Source organism: Falco biarmicus, chromosome 14, assembly GCF_023638135.1.
Source record: "Falco biarmicus isolate bFalBia1 chromosome 14, bFalBia1.pri, whole genome shotgun sequence".
NCBI lineage: Eukaryota > Metazoa > Chordata > Aves > Falconiformes > Falconidae > Falco > Falco biarmicus.
This window is the reverse complement of record NC_079301.1, coordinates 2,006,539-2,025,119: the sequence shown is the minus strand read 5'-3', so window position 1 is coordinate 2,025,119 and position 18,581 is coordinate 2,006,539. Positions and strand designations below refer to the sequence as shown.

Here is an 18,581-nt window from a genome sequence, read left to right as displayed (position 1 = left end):
AAATTCAGCTAACGTTTGCAAAACTGTGTTTATTTTTTTAAGCATCAGGTTTTGGAAAGAAAAATGTAGGACAAGCTACATAGTTACCATAACAGTGCCTTCAACTTATTTTCACCTGATAAGTGGAGAATTGTATGAGAAATCACAGCAAACAGCTCCCAGTCACATGCTAGCTGATCAAGGTCCATAAAAATTCTCAAAGCAACCATTGGAACTAAAGTCTCCTTCCCTGACAATATGATACAGTGTCTAGCATATGAGAGAACTTGTCAGTTCAGACAAGAATTTAATTACACATGCTTAACTGTGTACCTGAGCATGAACCTCTGCTCGCATTTTTAAAGGGACTACTTGCAGTGTGTAAACATGTACGTTTATCACTGGCATGACGAGCTGCCAGTTAAATCAGAGAAAACATTTCCATTTACTTCAGTGGGAGATGGACTGTTTGCCTTCTCTGCAGCTTTCTCACCAGAAAACTAAAGAAGCCTGCAATAATACTCTCACTGTGACAGTTTCTTCCATCAGATAGATATATTTCGATATTTTCACTTATCTACATGTAAGATCAAGCTCATCATACTGCAGCCCATAATCATCTTCTCACAAATGGGGCTTGTTGTATTTAATCAGTATGTCTTCACTGCCTTTTAGAGGAACTCCCGTGTAATGGTTATTTGAACATGGCTACTGTTTGCTTTTTCCAATTTTATTGTAAAACAGTCAAGTGGGAAAATGCAGAACGTTTTTCATTGAGTTAAAATGTAATTAAGTGGAATTGAGTAGTTACGTTTAAAATATGCCTAGCAAGTGTTTCTGGTATGTCTTCTATTTTTGTAGCAACATGTAAGATGCAGTGCTTACTGAGATTTGCACACATTCCTTTTGGAAAAGCACAAGTCGTCAAATAAATCAGCGCCTGTGTTCATCCAAAACAATCCCCAGGTATTGTGAGGATACTCTTGAAGTTACACAAACTCGTGAACTTGGGTGAAGAGCTGTCACTAATTTAACATAAGGGGTAAATGGTATCCTTTCTTGTCACTGCTTTTCATACTTTGTCACTGATTAAGATCATGAGATGAGTTGGTGGACAAAATCATGATGAATAATTTATGTAAGAAATTAGCATATGCTCTATTAGTGAAATCACCTTGGCAAGGACACCTCTTTTTTTCAAAGATGTGTCAGCTGAACCCATTGAGCTGAGGTTTTGCTGGGCAGCTCCATCGCAGGTACCTCTGGGCCTGAGGAGCCACACGTAGAAGAGAGCAAGGACCTCATGGTACCACCAGCATTGTCAAATCCATCTGCACGGATGCTGAGTCCGGCTGTGCCCAGCCCCCGGCACGCTCCCAGTGCATCTGCCCCTTGGGGTCCAAAGGTGAAGGCCATGTGCTGGTGTGCCCCTGGGCAACAGAGGCAGTTTGGGGAGGAAGAAAGTCACTTGAGCAAGGGAAGGTCCTACTCTCTGGAATGTCTGAGGAGCTGTTGGGAGAATTTTCTTGCAGAGTGTCTTGCACCAGCTGTAGGTTATGGGATGTGAGGAGGAAATAACGAGTGAGGGTGGGAGGGGGAGTGCGGGGAAGGTGAAGCAGAGGTAAGCGTGGTGACCAGCGGGGTGCACTCAAAGCTGGGAGCGGGCAGTGGCAAGCCGGGGCTGCTGCGCTGAAGCAAGGGCCAACCTTCACATGTCCGCAGCCCTGAGTGCAGAAACCAAACCAGCCATTTATTATTACGGGCCATTTTCAGGTTCTTGTATGCACTGTGTGTTTTTAGCAGAGAAGAGACTTCAGCAGATGTCAGTGTATGGGTGTGGGATTGTCTCCGGCTTGATCATAGAGCCATGAAGTTGGGAAAACAGAAGAAAAGCTTCTGGGACATTTCCACCATTTCCTAGCAAAAGCTTTGTCACTCCCTTCTGCATATTTTCTAGGCAAGCTAGGTCAGGTGTGGGTGGCACAGTGGTAGGTGCAGTCATGCCAGTTGGGTTGCTCATCACCTTCCAACATGTTGGTTTTAAAGTTTTATCTTCTATACATGGAAAGATTTCTACTACCAAAAAACTCCTCTGAATACACTTGCAGGATCTTCCACAATGGAGTTGGTAATCAAGTATCACAGAACAGTCCCAGATTCCATATGAAATATCTTCATTCTTTTAAGCTGGCTTTCTTGTCATTCCTTAATTGACGAGGCACTCTCTTTGCTCATGAGCCGACTCCTGATGACCATGCTGCTGTGCCTTGATATCTGGTCCTGGAACTCTGAAGTCATAAAGAAATACAGGATTGGATCCAAGCAGCAGTCCAGACTCGCAAGACTTAAGCAAAAGGGTTGGGCATAGAGCGTGATGGTACTGAGGAAGCAGTCTGTAATGACATTTTCTTTCACCAACATGTAGAAAAAGAAGTTGATGTGGTATGGTGCAAAACACACGCAGAAGACAATGGCACACATTGAAACCATCCTTAAAGCCTTCCGCCTCTCGCTACTGTTTTGCAGTGGTATCTGGAAGCCCCGAAGAGAGTCTTTTGTTTTCCATGTACAGAATAAAATAATGATGAGTGGGCCGACGAAGCCGAAAAGCTCCGCCGTGCCTGTCATCAGCACAGTGGCCACCTTGCTGTCGATCTGCCGGACCTGAAGGTCTGCAAAGCAGGTATTTGTGTTTTTGGCCAGGCCGTAGCTCCGCATGATGGGGAATGGCAAGCATGCCACCCCAACGAAGAGCCACACCACAGCGCTGATAGCTACGTCATACCGCCGCTTCCAGTCCTTGGCTTTGAATGGCTGATACAGGAAAAAATACCGCTGGATGCTGATGCAGGTGAGGAAACAAATGCTGGCATACATGTTGAGGTACTTCAGGTAGAAACACAGTAAGCAAAGGAACCTCCCGAAAGGCCACGTGGAGTTAATGTAATAATATATTCGCAATGGCAGTGAGAGGACGTGAGCCAGGTCGGCCACGGCCAGGTTGATCATGAAAATGACGGCTTTGTTCTTCTTGCTGATGAAGCGGCACAAGACCCACAGGGCAGCGCTGTTTGCCAGGAGGCCGGGGATAAATATGAGGGTGTATGTGGTTGCGTACAGGCTGTTTTTGAACGTTATGTTGTGACTGGAGCAGGTCTGGTTGCTCTGTGTCATGACTGGGCTGCTGGAAATTTCTGTTGTGGTATAGTGTGGGTGGGTCATTCCTGTAGAGGACAAAAATAGGGGCTGTAAAGGCAAAGGCACTGCAAGAGTTGTCAATATTCACATTTGCATTTCTTATTTGACTATTCAGTAGAAAATAGAGGTTTGGAAGTGTCTTCTGTGTAAAGTGTCCTGCTGTCTTCTTCAAAGCTGCCCTTTCAGAGGTCTCCCACTATTCGCACAGAGGTGGGGAACCATTCCTGTTGCGTCAGTCCCCTTGCTGGGCTGTCTGAGTGCCATAAGTATGGGTGAAGCTGGGCCGTACTGCTAATAGAGGAGCAGGAGAAGCTGCCTGTCCTAGCCATCTCCTCAAGGTCATCTGCAGTTTGGTCTCTGGGTAGCGGGGGAGGAATACGTGGAAGAGAGGTGTGCCACAGCCCAGCTTCAGCGCATGATGAACCACATGGCCCAATGACCAAAATGTGGGTGCCAACCTCTGAATCATACTGGCCATTAAGTTGTACGTCGGGCAATGTGGGGGTGACATGTCTCCTGAACCCATCAGTGGACCTCATGGACCCATCTTCTCTAGCATGGTGGGGACTGGCCATGTGCAAAAGGGTGGCAGAGTTTGGCTGTTGTGAATGCAGCCAATGCTCCTGAAGTGTGCTGCCCGTGTATTTAATGTACTCTGCTAATGTAACAAGCAGAGACCTAATCAGATCACCAGCTTCCATTCCTCATCACCCCAGCAGCCTCAGTGTAGCACTATTTTCCATCAGATAATTTTATTTTTACATGCTGCTAATTTCTGGCTCTCCTTTGAATCAGATGAGTACGGGTGGTGAAACGTCTCATGTTTAACTGCTGGGCCATCTTTCGTCAGCTTGTGTAACTGGGACTTGTCTTCAGTAAGGCAACACAGGTAGGAGGAGTTTGGCTTTATCGGGTATTTCCCCATAGGGTTATAATTCTCATTACAGTGATTCCCTCCTGTGTCTAATCTAACTTAAAATTGAATATTAGCTTCCTATTTCATATGGCACTGCAGACACTGATTCATTCCTTCTGACTCATTTCCTGCACACTGGCAAGGGGCATTTGCCAGAATAAGTGTCTCCTTAGGTACATATTAGTAACCTGTACCCTGTTTTTTTCCTTCGTGTTACAAAAAAAAAAAAAAAAAAAAGAGTAGAGTTTAGAGCTCTCAAGTGACAAAGCTGTTTTCAGCTTGTTAATCATTGCAGTACTTGGACTTGGCAGCTCATACAGACACAGTTCAAGGCTGCTACGGAAGGGTTGTAAGTCAGACTCCAGAAATGTCCAGACATGGCAAGGTCCCAGTATGGGACACAGGCCACCCTCACCATGGGTGCAGTGGCTCTGGCTGACGCTGAGGGTGAGCAGAGCCACCTAACCAATGCTCCTGCAGGCTCCTCAAACAGATGTTGCTGCTAACTTTCTTGCTTTTCTTTTTAAATTTGTCTTTCATTTTCTCACAATCTTCAAAAAGCAAGGTCTGTTGTTTATCTCCTGCAGCACCCTCAGCTCAAGCAGCTGGGCTGCATCCTTCAGTTACACCAGACATCAAAGAAATGCTGCAGTCAAGAAACCCTCTGTCTAATCCCTTTCATTTCACCAAGATGGCATGGGTACACGGGGGCCAGGCGTCTCTGGGCACACCTCCCAGGCTGCTTTTGTCCCTCCCTGGCAATCCCTCCAGTCTGCAGTTCGCTCCCGGTAACCTTTGCCCCAAGGCAGCTCTGGGATGAGATGCTTTGCTCCGTGGTGGGGTGTCCCCAGCTGCCCCCCTCCAGGACACCACAGCCTTGCTGCTATCGTGAGGCCATAACGTGCCCATGGGGTGGAAAGAGGCTCAGAGGGTGCTGGAAACAAGAGGGAAAGATGCATCTGGCCTGTGGCCTTATCTCCACTGGTCTGAGAAGCAACATTGGAGGCCTGCTCTCCTTTCTGGTGCTCCTCAGGACACCAAGACAGGGAGTGGACAGGGAATGGAGCTGAGCACCGGGGTGTTCACTCAGGGCATTGCTTCTCAGAGCAGTAAATTTGGGTTATATCCCTTTCCTTGAGACTGCTGTGAATTTCTGGCGCCCAGGATGTTTGTGATCCCTTTCCATCTGGTTTGTCTGCAGCTCTAGCTGGCCGTGCTCTCTGCTGCCCTTGTCTGTGGTAAGAGCACAGCTCATTACACCTGATTTTGGCCCCTTCAAGGGACCTCACACTTTGCCAATAAGCCATTAAGAGCAACTTTCAAAGTTACTAGCTGCCTGCTTTCCCCTGCGTGTCAAGGTTAGACTGACTGGCGGGTGCTCCTCCAAAACACAAGTGTTAGATGGTTGCTGAAACCACGGAGGGTTAGGTACATTTGCAAAATGTTCTATTTTAAGGACATGCTTATATTTAAATGCTGGCCAGTGAAGACATGTTCTTCAGTTCAAATGAGTCATAACAGTCAATGTGCTAATTGAGGTCCCTAGATACAGTTAGGCTTATTTACACTTCATATGACAGCTAATGACCAGACCACAAGGTCAGAAATCAGAATAATCAAGTGCAGGCTGCTGACTCAAACTGGCCTCTGAAAGGAACCATTTTGGGTAAACTGTGTCCGGGACGTGTCTGCTATAACATGAGAGTGATGCTCAGTGCACCCGCTTGATACCAGCATTCAGCCTTCACTTTCTGATTGCAGCAAACTGATAGACACGAGCACAGGGCTGGGCTGCAAGGGCTGCAGGGTGCCCGAGACCCTGGTGGAGCTCACAGCACGCAGAGGTTCCCCCTTGGCCTTCATCTTCGTTTGCTAATTGTCCACAAGGTGTCAGAGTTAATCAAGATTTCATTTCTTTGCCCTCCTCTTTAAGGTATTTTTCTCTTTAAGGTATTTTTCTAACCCCCAAGGGACCAGGGCTGTCTGAGTGGCAGGAGGTGGAGGCGGTGGTGTGATCGTGTTCTCATGACTTTGTGTTGCTATCTTCTAGGGTGATCCCAAATGATGGGGATGATCTTAAAAGTCTTTTCCAACCCAAATGATTCTATGATTCTATAAGCAATAGGACAAGAGGAAATGGCCCCAAGTTGCACCAGGGGAGGGTTAGATTTGGATATTAGGAAAAATTTCTTCACTGAAAAGGTGGTCAGGCATTGGAACAGGCTGCCCAGGGATGTGCTGGAGTCCCCATCCCTGGAAATATTTAAAAAACATGTAGATGTGGTGCTTAGAGGCATGGTTTAGTGGTGGACTCGGCAGTCCTGAGGTAGTGGTTGGCCCTGATGATCTTAAAGGTCCTTTCCAACCTTAAGAATTCTATGATTCAAATTGACAAAGTCTTGTGTTGCTGAAAAAGTGATATTAGGAAAAAAGTGCTGCCAGGGGTAGTCCTCGTTGCCAGTATTTACAGGTAGAAAAGTCCTAAAAAGCTGCACTTTGATGGAGACCAGGGAGCTGCTTTGACAAAAGGTTATAACATCTGATCAGTGGAAATGTGGATGATGTCCCATCCCCACCACCCCAAGCAAATGTAAAACTGTGTTTGATGAACAGGAGATGTATGGCCCGTGGAGTCAGAAAAAGCCTCTCCTTGGCATCTGAAGGACTCAGCATCAGGCCATTTACAGTGAAGTGGACTGAGCAGGATGACCTGGCTGGCAGTGCAAAAGCCTTGACGCAATTAATATATACGTGGGTGATGTCTGCTGGCTCATCAGAACAGGGCACTTTCTGAGAACAAATCAAAGTCATAAAAATATAATGAGATTAAACCATCTCTTACGACAAAATGCACCCAGGCATATGCACAGGGGACGAAAATGATTGTTTCTGTCCTTCCTCCCACTTCTCTTGTTGAGATTAAAGCTTCACCCCACACTGTCCCCTTATCTTCACACCCGTGCACAAAAGCAGACACAAAATTTCTGTCTGAAATTAGGTCTCCAAAGCTGTAAAGAAAGCAAACCCATTTGCTGCAAGATGTGTGTACAGCAAAGGTAGAAGTCTGAAAAGCTCCATCAGATTTTATCAATGCCTATTTACGTATTGCAGGGAGACAGCTCTTACTGCAACTTAGAGTATGAAATTTACCAAAAAATTGGTAGTAAATAAGTATACTGTTATCTAACTTCTATTTTTTACATTTTAATTAGAGTCTGTTTTTCTGAGGCTGTTGCGGTAAGGACATAATTAAGTGCACATGTTATTACTTGTAGCTGGAGGTGTGGAAACTAAACATGGCATTTCTAGGAAAAAGATGTTCATCTTGATAGGACTGAGAAACACTGGAATGTCATTCCAGAGTCCTGGATCTTTCTGGCATGCCCATCAGCAGGCTGGTTAATTGATTTGATTAAGACACAAATTCCTCTACACTCTGCCCTCATTGCATGGCCATGAATGTCTCACACTATTGCACTCACTTCGGTATGAAACCACTGCAGTCAGGAGTGGAAAGTTCTACAGTTAAGGGTACTTTTTCTGGTTTTCATCTTCCGCAAAAAAAAAAAAAAAAAAAAAAAAAAAAAAGGGCAGATCTGGGTTGTCTGATCGGTTGTGATGAGTTGTTTTCAGTTTGCAACACTAGCCTAATTCTCACTAATTCTCATTTCTGCAGCTCAGGCAGCTGAAGAAGCAGGGCATGCTCAGGCAGCAGGACCCCGGCAGCCTCACTGGAGTGCTTGCCCCAGGCTGGGTGTAGGGCTGTCCCATGAATGAACTTTCATCATGGATGCAGTTCCTATGGCTGGTGATGATTGCACAGGAGCCAAGGTCCCAGCACTTTCACTTGACACCAGAAAACATGCCTTTGAACAAAAAATTCAGACTCTTCACCCATCCGACTGCTCCAGCCTGATGCTGAAGTCCTCTCCTACATACATCTGCAGCAAACCAGATCTGACATACTGACTCACCTTTGGTGCAATTCCCTTTCAATTTACTTTAAGAAATTTCAGATTCAGGGGCCACCCACTAGAATCCTGTCTATGAGTGCCGAACTGTGGATGTGCTACTTTGCTGAGTTCCCCTCAAAGCTGAACTGCCAGTGCAAGTGAACCTCAAGCCCATCAATAAACCACCTTTTACAAAATACAATTGGAAAGCTTCAGTCCACGAAGTAAGTTAAGTTTTAATCCAGACCCCAGTGACTGCAGTCTGAATTAGGAATTAAAACTGCCTCAGGATTCTCATTAACAAAGCCAGGTCCAAGCAATCCTGCTATTTTTGTCATCTTGTGTCCCCCTGACTAATATTTATTTCCTACTACTGCAACTCAATCAAAGAGCATTGGATGGTACAAAGACAGGCAGCATGTACATTATTTTTATGATAATATAAGTCACCACTAGAAAATACAGATTTGCAAGTTTCCCTTACTGTCAAGTATGATTTTAAAATAAAATCTATTCCCTCAGAAATCAGGCAAAAGAAGGAAATTGTGCCTAGCAATGACACTGGAGAGCAGTTGGAGAACCGCTAATTGCCCACGCAAAAACATTTTGCTTTCTCTAGCAACAGCAATTTCATGCAGCCGCCGTTTCAACTCCTCCATGTGTTCATACAGAGGATTGGCGCGCAAAGAGGGCTGCTGTTTTTTCACGACTCAAAGTGCCACAAACCTCCTCCTGGCAAGAGCCAATCCCTAAAGAAAAAGTCTGAGGACAGCAACTGCTTTTGTAGGAAACAGCACAAGCCCGTTAACGTTGGTTATAGTTCACAAAGAGAGAGCTTAAAAGCAGCCTTACCTTTTCAGGCAGGAACCCCGCTAAGCGCAACTGTGCTGTCAGGAGGAAGTTCAGTGCTCTGTCTGCACCGCAGCAGCCTTGTTTACATGTGCACGGTGTCCTGAATGACATCACTGGGTGCTGCAAGGTGCTGCTTTGCCTGCGACTCAATGCTGGGGCTGCCACCGGGGTGGGTGCCCGGCTCGCAGCCCCCACCTGCTTCTGTGGGACTCGCTCAGCTCTGAGTCCTGGCCAGGCATATGCACAGTTGCCCAAAAATCAGGTTTGTGTGCCTCCATCCTAGGTGTTTCCTCTACTGCTGCTCTGCCAGGGTGACTTGGCACCCCTTAGGCTGCTGTGAGGGAGAGGGTCCCGAGTGGAGCTGGGTGCTGCTCTGTGCAGGGCACCCCTTCCTCTTCTCCCACTCTTCCTCCTCTCCAAGCACAGCTCCAAGCTGACTGTGGAAACACTCCAGAGGTTTCTGCCTGCTTCTCCCTGGGAAGTTTAGCTTTGTTCTCACCTCCTGATCATCAAATCACAGAATCATTTAGGCTGGAAAAGACCTTTAAGATCATCGAGTCCAACCGTTAACGCAGCACTGCCAAGCCCACCACTGACCCACGTCCTCTTCAGTCCCAAGGGGCTGTGTGAGCCGCTCAGCTGGTGGTTGCTCTGTTTCACCTCGCACTAAGTCCTCTTGCTGACGGAGTCTAACTTCCCAATGGCTTTTTATAGCGCTCGTGTGAGCCTTGCTTGACAGTTCTCTTGAACGAAATAAAGAGGCAGCTCAGTTTGCACTTGGCTGGAGCTCGCTGCCAGCAATGCCAAACGGTGGCACTTCTGAAGTGGCTTAAAAAAATGGGGTGAAATCCAGCCTCACCCTTTTCCCAGGGGGGGAAATGCATTAGTGAGGATAGGGATTTATCCACTCAGAGGATCTAATTGGATTTTCAGAAGGCCACTGGGAATCTGATCTGTTTTCCCTACTCAGGATCAGCCCCTGGCTTGCAGCGCACAACTGTCCCTGTAGCTCAGCAGTGCAGCTCTGCTGTGTCATGGTTTAAGGGTGTGAATCAGCTGCTACCTGACGTGGGGACAATGTAGGCGATGCCTGACTGCTCAGAAACTCAGAAACCCAAAACCAGTGGCTCTGGTTCAAATAAGAATGCCCCACAATGAACGCCCCCTACAACGCAGTGCTGTGCTTTTATGGCAGTCCTGTTTCCATGAATTGTCAAAGGAGGTTGGGAGACTGTCAGATGTTTATTTTAAAACTATTTATATGGGCTTCATGAAAAGCAATAGTGAGCTTTTGGCTGATGTTGCAATATTTATCAGTACATCCTGTTTAGCTGATTTTTTTAAGTTGTTGATTGCAATGGAAACATTTGCTGGAATTTATCCAGTCACAAAGTTGTCTTTAACATAAAATCACCACACAATACTCTGCAGCCCAACAAGATAAGCAGAGGCTCATTTGGGAACAGTAATTCAGAGACAGTTCGCTGATTGACCTGACTAACGTTTGTGGAAAACAAACATTATCAGCTCTTCTGCAGATGCTCTCTTGTCTGTATGAACTTCCATCCATAATGCTTTCAGCCCTCACTCAGTTGTCACTAATAGACCTGACTGATTTGAGCAAAAGCCACAATCTTTGTGGGAAGGAGAGGTTAAGTTAATCACAGCTGCACCTGTACATGTCAGTACGCGAAACACTGCAGTTAGAAAAGTAAACTATAACAATAAAAGAGGTTGCTTGTGAAAAGACACTACATACTTAAATACAGGTCTACTTACAGTAAGAAGAGATGCAGCTACTGTTGCTCTCTACTCATGCACATAAATTGTTCTGGCAGTCTGGTTTAGGGCACATTGTTATATGAGAAGTGTAGGGCCAAGAAAGGGATGTAAAGGCACAAGTTATAGGGCCTGCAGAATCGTTCTGCTGAATTTCTTCATGCTTAAATTTACACAGTTGAAGAGAGGGGATAACATTTTCCTGTCTGAAACTGAAGGATGTTTGTGGCTGGGACTTTTGTAAGACTCAGCTAGAAGATTACAAACATTTTAAAAACTTCTAAGTGACCCCGTTCAGTACCATGCATGCTTGGTACTGGATGAGGACTATGGTATAGCCAGCCTGGAGGATCTGAACCTTGCTTACCAGTATTGCATATCAGTTATCCTGCAGGCAAGGAGTGAGGAAGTGGCTTTTTCTGCTGATAAAACTGAACTTATTCTAGGGATTTTGCAGACAGTTACACTGGTTATAGATGTGCTCTCCCTACAGATCTGTTTGCCCTAATTATGTAGGTAAAACGTCAGTTTGTATAGCATGCCAAAGACTGTTCCCGCTCTCGGTTATTGCTTACCAGAATCATGAGCTTGCCAGAAATATTTGCTACCATAATTACCTATATTAGAGGAGAGCTTGACTCCGGCAAAACAGCATGGGCAATATTTCCTGGAGTTCAGAGAAGGGGCTTGACCTCAGTTTTATCTGTGCTGCTCTGTGTTGGTTAAAGTCATGAGAGCAATACACACTCTCATGGCTTAAATGCCAAAAGCAGCTCCACGTTTGCCTGTTTGCTCATTAGGAAGCTTGTTTCAAGAATGAATGCATGTAGAAACGTGTTACTCTGCCTTTTTCATGCTTCTGTTTCCCTTCTGAGTTCTTTTCAAAACCCAAGATTATGTTGCTACTATGTGTCGTACCAGGCAATAACAGCATCAGTGCATTTTAGCTCATGGAATATTTGAAGCAGGGTCTTTTAAATATGCATATTTTCCATATGTATAAGGGAAGAAGTCACATAAGGAAAAAAATCAATCTCCGATGAAACAAATTACAGCTCTTTAGTAAGAACCAGGGGGAAAACAATTGCATGTCTAAATTATTATTAGTATCACTAATATTATGTAATTATTAGCATTTGCTTGAAATAAAGACTTAGAGTTAGATCTTATGTCATAGCATGGAATACAAATTTAGTTTACTGTCAACTCAAGCCTTTGTGGTACAGAAAAGCAGATATTCAGTGAAAGATACTACCGGAAAGTTATATGAGTTTCATCAAAAGTTGTACTATGACAGACAGAAAGTAAATATTTCTTTCCTGATTGTCTGTTTTCTTATGGATAATTAGACGGGCTTATTTAAAGGAGTACAATGTCTTATAATAGAAAGTGAAAAGCATACATGCAGATTCAAGTACCTAAATATGTTGTTTATTTTAAAATCCTCGTGCATGGTATAAATCAGATAACAAAAAAAGGAACACAGAATAGCAAACATTTCAAAATTCTGTACTTTTATCTGTGTATTTGGGCCTCCAGATGGTAATCATATTTTCCCTTGCAAAAAAAACCAATGAGCAGGCGTATTGAGAAGGTAAAACCTGGGTGTACTGTGAGAAATAACTTCTAATTACCTGCCTGAATTTTTATGGCAACTGAAATATCATTGCTCATTACTGGCTCTTTTTGCTGTTACAGAGCTACAATTACATAGCATAGTTAAATCATGTTTTTGGTAATTTCCTCTAGTCCTAGTACAGATGCATGTGTTACTTTTGTCCAAAAGAGAGGCAGATTCTGTTTGAAATAGATAGGTTTTTAATTGAAAACAGGAGCATTTCCTAACAGAGGAGCCTGCTAGTTCTGCCTTAGTTCATCACTGACTACATCCCACAATACTCACTCCCTTCTGTGGGTTCTTGAAACTGTGAGTAGATAATGAACTGAAAACATTCGTATTCCAGTGTTTCTACAGTAACAGAAATATTCCTCTCTGACATCAGAAAAAGAATGGAAATCTTAGAATGTTTTGGAGTCTGGGGTACCCAAAACCTTGGAAGTTCACCCCAGATTTTATTCAGACCAGCTGAGCACCTCAAATTTCTGGAACTGTATGAAACTGAGATTTTCTCATGGGAGATTTGAGGCTTGCCAATACCAGCTGCAAGTGTTTACCCATCAAAACTGCTGCTCTTATTAACAAAAAATAACTTACTGTTATTTACTTCTGAAGTTCTGTTTTGTAGCAGGAACTAAAAAGGAAGAAATATGTCTTCTACTCTAACACACCAGAGCCTCTGAGAAGTGTTTTCCATGAGCTGATACTAAAATTAGTTTCATTGGTTGCCTTTGCTACAACTTCTTTACCATCCTTTACAGTTCAGAATCCCTTGACACACAGAATCCAGTAACCTATGGCCTTTTGGAGGGGATAAAAGAAAATTTTGTAGGGGAGGAACCCTGAGGGGGAGGAAGGTGTGCTTCATTTTGTCAGTGGCGATTTTAAACTCTTTGCCCAGTTTGTCCAAGAAGCATGCAGAAGTTCTCTTTCCAAGGGGTTCTGTGTAGCGGTGAGTAACCCTGCAGCAGCTGCTGCAAGCCTGCACATGTGATTCCTTTTTCTTATCTGCACATGTGTTGAACACAGCCTTTATGGGCCGTTAGGAGCTTTACGCTAACTCACTGCCTGGCAGTGTTCCCAGAGGAGAAAGACTGGCACAATTTGGTGAGATCCAACCAAATGTAAAGGCTATTATTATTTTTTAGGCTTTAGAGCTCTCTGCTTAAAGATCTTCTAGTATCAGATCGTCATACTAAGGGAACTGAAATCATAGAAGCTAGCTGCTGGAGTTGTGTCAGCTCTTACATGCTGGTGGCTAATCCCTCTTGTATTATTGGCAAGCCAATTACAAGAGTAGTCAGTAGTAATGGAAGTCTGCAATAGTGGTGTGAACTTGTACATCCTCAGGTTGTTGTCGTTGGGAACCTACCTGAAATACAACAGCTGGCCTTCAGGAAATGAAACTTTCAACTTGTATTGGAACCACTGGGGCATTCCCATGCCCACAGCTCACCCTCCCGCCCAAGCCAGCAGATAGAGTAACTGTAAAGTGTGGTAGCACCTGGGTCAGCAGGGGAAAGCTCATGAAACTGGTGTGGGAAGATTCATGGTTCTGAATTCAAGTATATTCATGTTTGCAGTACTTCCTTTCAGCAGACCAAAAGAGTTCCCACCCATTTTGCAATACTGCGTACCAGCATGTGAGAGCACAGCATGATTTAACACGCGTGGAGAGGCAGAGAAGTGGGCACCAGGAAGGCTGGAAGAAACACGAGGCTGCTTCAAAAGCCTTTGGTGTGCCAATGTCCCAAACTGACATTGCAGGCTGCTGCAGCCTGCACAAGATGGCTGTGAAGGGCAAGCATTTTCATGTGAACTGGAACACAAAAAGCAATGAACTCCATGGGGGATTGCCAAGACTGGAAAACACCCTCCTAACAAATATGAGCAACTACTGCTCATGTTCTTCATCACATGTTTTTTCATAAGGCTGTGCTTCCCTTTCACTTCAACTCGGTAGACAGCAGCAAAGGTTTCAGCAAACAGGAAAATTCATTAAATGAGATCAGTGCACAGATCAAACTGTACAAGAGCAAAAGTAAGCAAGTCGACTAAAAAAAACCAAGTCAACTAAACTCAATATATCAAAATACTGGTAGGAGCCTGGCACTAAAGCTAATCCCCTGTAAGCCCCTTTTGTGTCTTCTGCCCTGAACCAAAGCCAGCTGCAGCTGAAGGAAGACGAAATCCTTTGCAACTTGCCTGGCCATCCTTCAACGTCGTAATGAAGCGCGTGCAGCCAGCAGTGCGTGGGCTGGGGCCCAAGCAGCCGTACATGCTGCTGGCAGGCCACAGGGCTAACGGGAATCCAGGCTGGAAAGCTCTCCCTGCTGCCCAGGTGGTAAAGAGGCCAAAAGGGTGCAGAAGGGCTAAGAGATACAGGAACAGTGGGACTGCAATGGAAACACCTTCTGTTTGTGCTCCGTAGGACAAGACTGTGCTATAAATGGGGTATTTCCCAAAGGAGGTTAGCCAGTGTCTGCATCCCCAGGAACTGTGCAGAGCTGGAAACATCATGCTGGACTGGTGTGGTAAAAGGCCTGTCAGGTGCCATGTGGGATAAACAAGGCATCTTACAAGCATGAGTACAGGGCTAGGCATGTACCTTGGTATCCAGATGTAAACCTGTTCAGAGACAAAAATCAGTTCAGTGACATCAGTGACTAACACCGAGAGATCAACAGCCGTAGTCATATTTTGGGTCTACTCTGGGTGGCTCCTGCCTGGTAGAGACTCAAATGGGAATGATTCGTGGGAGATAACAGGCTCATGAAACAATCATTTTATCGTTTCACGAAGATCAGAAATAGCACTGGCAATACCTGCAAAGCAAAGCATCTACAACAAGGATTTCGCTGGTTGACTGGAATAATGAAAGGACATGGAAAGATTTTGCTTCTATCACTACTTTCCATGCATCTAACAGAGCAGGTTAAAGTCTTGGAAGCTGGTTTAATTTCCCTGCCCAAAGGCAGAGATGCAGGGATGTGTGTACAAAAAGAGAGAGCGGCTTTATCTTAGCCCTTCCCGAGAAACATTAGCTAAGCATAATCTGTTTTGGGGTTTTTTTTTGCTTATAAAGATCTTTCATTAAGATATCATCCTTGCACTCAGTGCCTAACTGCGCCTGAACCCACTGGAGCTGAACACCACCCGTTACGAACGCCAAGTTTGTGCCTTCCTGTGGGTATGGACAGAGCTGCAGCTGAAGACCTACCACACAGCCAGTTCCAGGCAAACAGGAAAAAGAGAGCTGGGGAAGGAGGGTAGGGAGGTATGGGAAGGAGCTGTGGCATCCCACAAGGAGCTGGATTTGGTCTTCTGAAACTGGTGGGAGGGAGCAGAGCAGAAGCCAACAGGACTGCGTGTCAGGCCTGGGGCCTGCTTCCCATTTTGGAGAATGCTGTCCTTTGCTTGCATCCCACAAGGGCTGTTAAAGCCAGCTGTGTGTTGGAAGGAATGAGTAAGTCTTTACTATTAAAGACAGTTCGTTTGGATAGAGGAGTCAAGATTTCCTTGGCAATAATAATTCATTGACCCTGTTGATTTTTTCAGTCGCTACTTCTCCTTTTGATGATTTCTCCAGCATCTCTGTGTTTAGGTTGTCTCCTTTTTTCTATTTTCTCTTTCAAATTTGTCTTTCACTCATCAGTGACTGTTTCTCTGACACCTGGGAAGGAAATGCAAGACAGTAATATCTTAATTACATCAGCAGCGATCCTCAGTTTTGCCATGTTTCAAGCAGAAAGCATCCTTCAGATTCTGGGATGACACAATGATTAAGCTACATCCTATTTTTCTTACTGTTTTTTCTCACTTTTTTAACTTCTCCCCCCTTTCATTTTCTATCCATAATGTGGATTGTATCAGACCACCAATTCCTTAAATGGTATTTCTGAAGCTGGGGTATTGGTTGCCATAAGGGATTTGAATCTAAGTTGGTGTTTTTAACCATATATGATCAGATATAGGATTAATGAGCTAGAGGAAGGAACATTTGTGCCTTTGAGTCAGTCTAAATTTATTTCCCCCCCTGTATTGCAGTTGTACTTGCAGAGGAAAAGCACAACTACCAGCTGCACTACCCTTGAACCAGCACCACAACCCCTATCTATTCATTAGGGCTTCAATTCAAGCTTTAACTGGCAAAATCCCATGCAAACATTCCACATCGTTTCTAGGGCTGTTTAAGTTTTTGCACAGAAATCGGGCCCATTTGAAGTGCGTTTAAGCTGTGTGTGCAAACAGTAGGGCCATTTACCACAAGCTCATCTTGCAAAAGACTTCCCACACACAGAGTGCAGGTTTAGCTATGATACCTAATTAAGGATCCAGATCACAACAGTCCTACTCACCTTGAGAACACAAGTGTCCCACAAACTTCTAATGCTTTGAAAACCTTTGAGGATCTGTTTGAGAGATTCAGAAGAAAGCTTTCAAGACTGGGATAATGCCTCTGTCTTTAAAACCTTTGAGAAACTGAAGAGTATGGTCTGGGGGGCTCCATGTGTAGAACATCTCAACGAGTAGTCAAAGAGAGAAAAAGATCAGAATTGGCTTCTTAAAAAGTCTAATTGCAGACTAAAAGTTCCTTATTCTTCCTCCTCCATGAACTCAGTGGAAGAATGTTCAACAGTCCTGTGGTCCCCTGTAAATCAAGCCATAGCTAATCCCAGTTTGTATTGGGCTCTGGTTGAGAAACAGAAATTATAATTGCCTTTGAACTAGAGCTGGACTCCACACGTTCTCATTTCAGGCTGGGTTATGGGTTTGGGGGCTTTTGTTTGACTTCGTGTTGGGGGGGGGGGGTGTGTTGCTTCATGACCTTTCATAAAACACTTTGGGGTTTGGGTATTTTTTTTTCTGTTTACCCCTTGTATGCAAACACAGATGTTCCCCTGATCTGTCAGTAATTCTCAGCTTCCTCTTCTGCATTGATATCAACCCCATCTTTACTTTTCCCAGCACATCTCAGCAACGTTGCATCTAGATGCAAAACATTTTTAGCCACAGTAAATGAAAAAAATGCATTCAGCTGCATCTTTTCATTTATATGCATCATATCACCATGCATAAATTCATGGTGCAATGATTTTTTTCTCAGAAGTTTTTTTTTAATAAAATTTTTTTAAAAAATACGGTTAAAAAAAAATAAACCACTGGTTTGTGGTCAAGACATGCACAGTGATGTGAGAGTTTTATTCCACTGAATAATGATCCAAAGATCAGCCATGGCAATTCCTTTTTCTTTCTTCTTTTTTAACTGGAAAGAGAGCTAATACCTGGAAGGACCACTGAACAGTCACTGTATCAGGGATTTCAAGTTAGCTCTATTAACATGTATTTATTAGATTGCTGCAGAGCAAAAGACATCAGGCTTCATCAAAGCAATGCCCTGCCTTTTGTCAGCAGTCTCAATAGATGCTTTGGAGGAAGGAAAGAGATTCCTTCCACAGTGTGTGTGGCAGTGAGGCACCGTGTATTGCAGCAGGAGGGAAATTCCAGGGAGAGCACGTGAGGGCTGCTGTGAGGTCTGGGCTGTGTTTAACCACTCTTACTCACCGCAGCAGTGCCGTGGCTGGTGAGGGCTTAGACAGCTCGGGAAAGTAAGAAGCGTCTGTGCCCTGGAAGATGGTGCCCTGGGAGAGGTGTAGCAAACAGAAAGGGATAAGCATGTCCTGAGCAGTCCATGGAGTAGCTTGCAGGAGGAGGAAGGGAGAGTGACCACATACAGTCTGGCGCTGAGATGGTGCCGGGCACAGACACCTTTGAACGGCAGAACAGGCCTGCAGAGCAGTGAGGGAGAAACAGGACTGATGTCACATAAAGTCAGAACAAATCTGCAAGCAGGAAATGTTCGTTATTTGCTGGCAATATGGTTTCTTGTTAAAACTGGCAAAAGTAATTAATCCTATTCTCATGGGGAGTGAATGAGTGATGGCAATAAAATGTATTTTTGCTTCCTAAAACATAGATTAAAAGCCATTGCAGAAGTGAGAGTAGCTCTGCAGTTGAGGGAACTCAGTTTTCAGTCCTCTCTGTTTAGAAAAGATTAACAGAAGATGGAGGGAGGGCATTTGAATCCTATTGTGGTGCTGTTTAAACATGACCCTTTTCACATTAAGGTGGGAACTCATCACACACAGCTTAGCAGCCTCTTCCATTACAGCTGTATTTTAAAAATTACACGTTTCAGCCCAAAACTCAGCTACCTTTTGTCTCATAGCTGCTTCTTCAGACAAGGCTATATATAACTTTCATCTGAAACTGGCCCAGAGCAGTA

At 44.5% G+C, this 18,581-nt stretch overlaps 1 protein-coding gene across 1 annotated transcript; it reads right to left on the bottom strand.

Moving 5' to 3' along the window:
* Nucleotides 1–9: 9 nt before the first annotated feature.
* P2RY10 (P2Y receptor family member 10) lies at nt 10–9,631 on the bottom strand. The gene is made up of 2 exons (XM_056359809.1): nt 8,899–9,631; nt 10–3,203 (listed from the first exon to the last, which is right to left on the bottom strand). Exon 2 carries the CDS (start codon nt 3,199–3,201, stop codon nt 2,179–2,181), a length of 1,023 nt encoding a protein of 340 aa, XP_056215784.1. The 5' UTR covers nt 3,202–3,203; nt 8,899–9,631; the 3' UTR covers nt 10–2,178.
* Nucleotides 9,632–18,581: the final 8,950 nt, after the last annotated feature.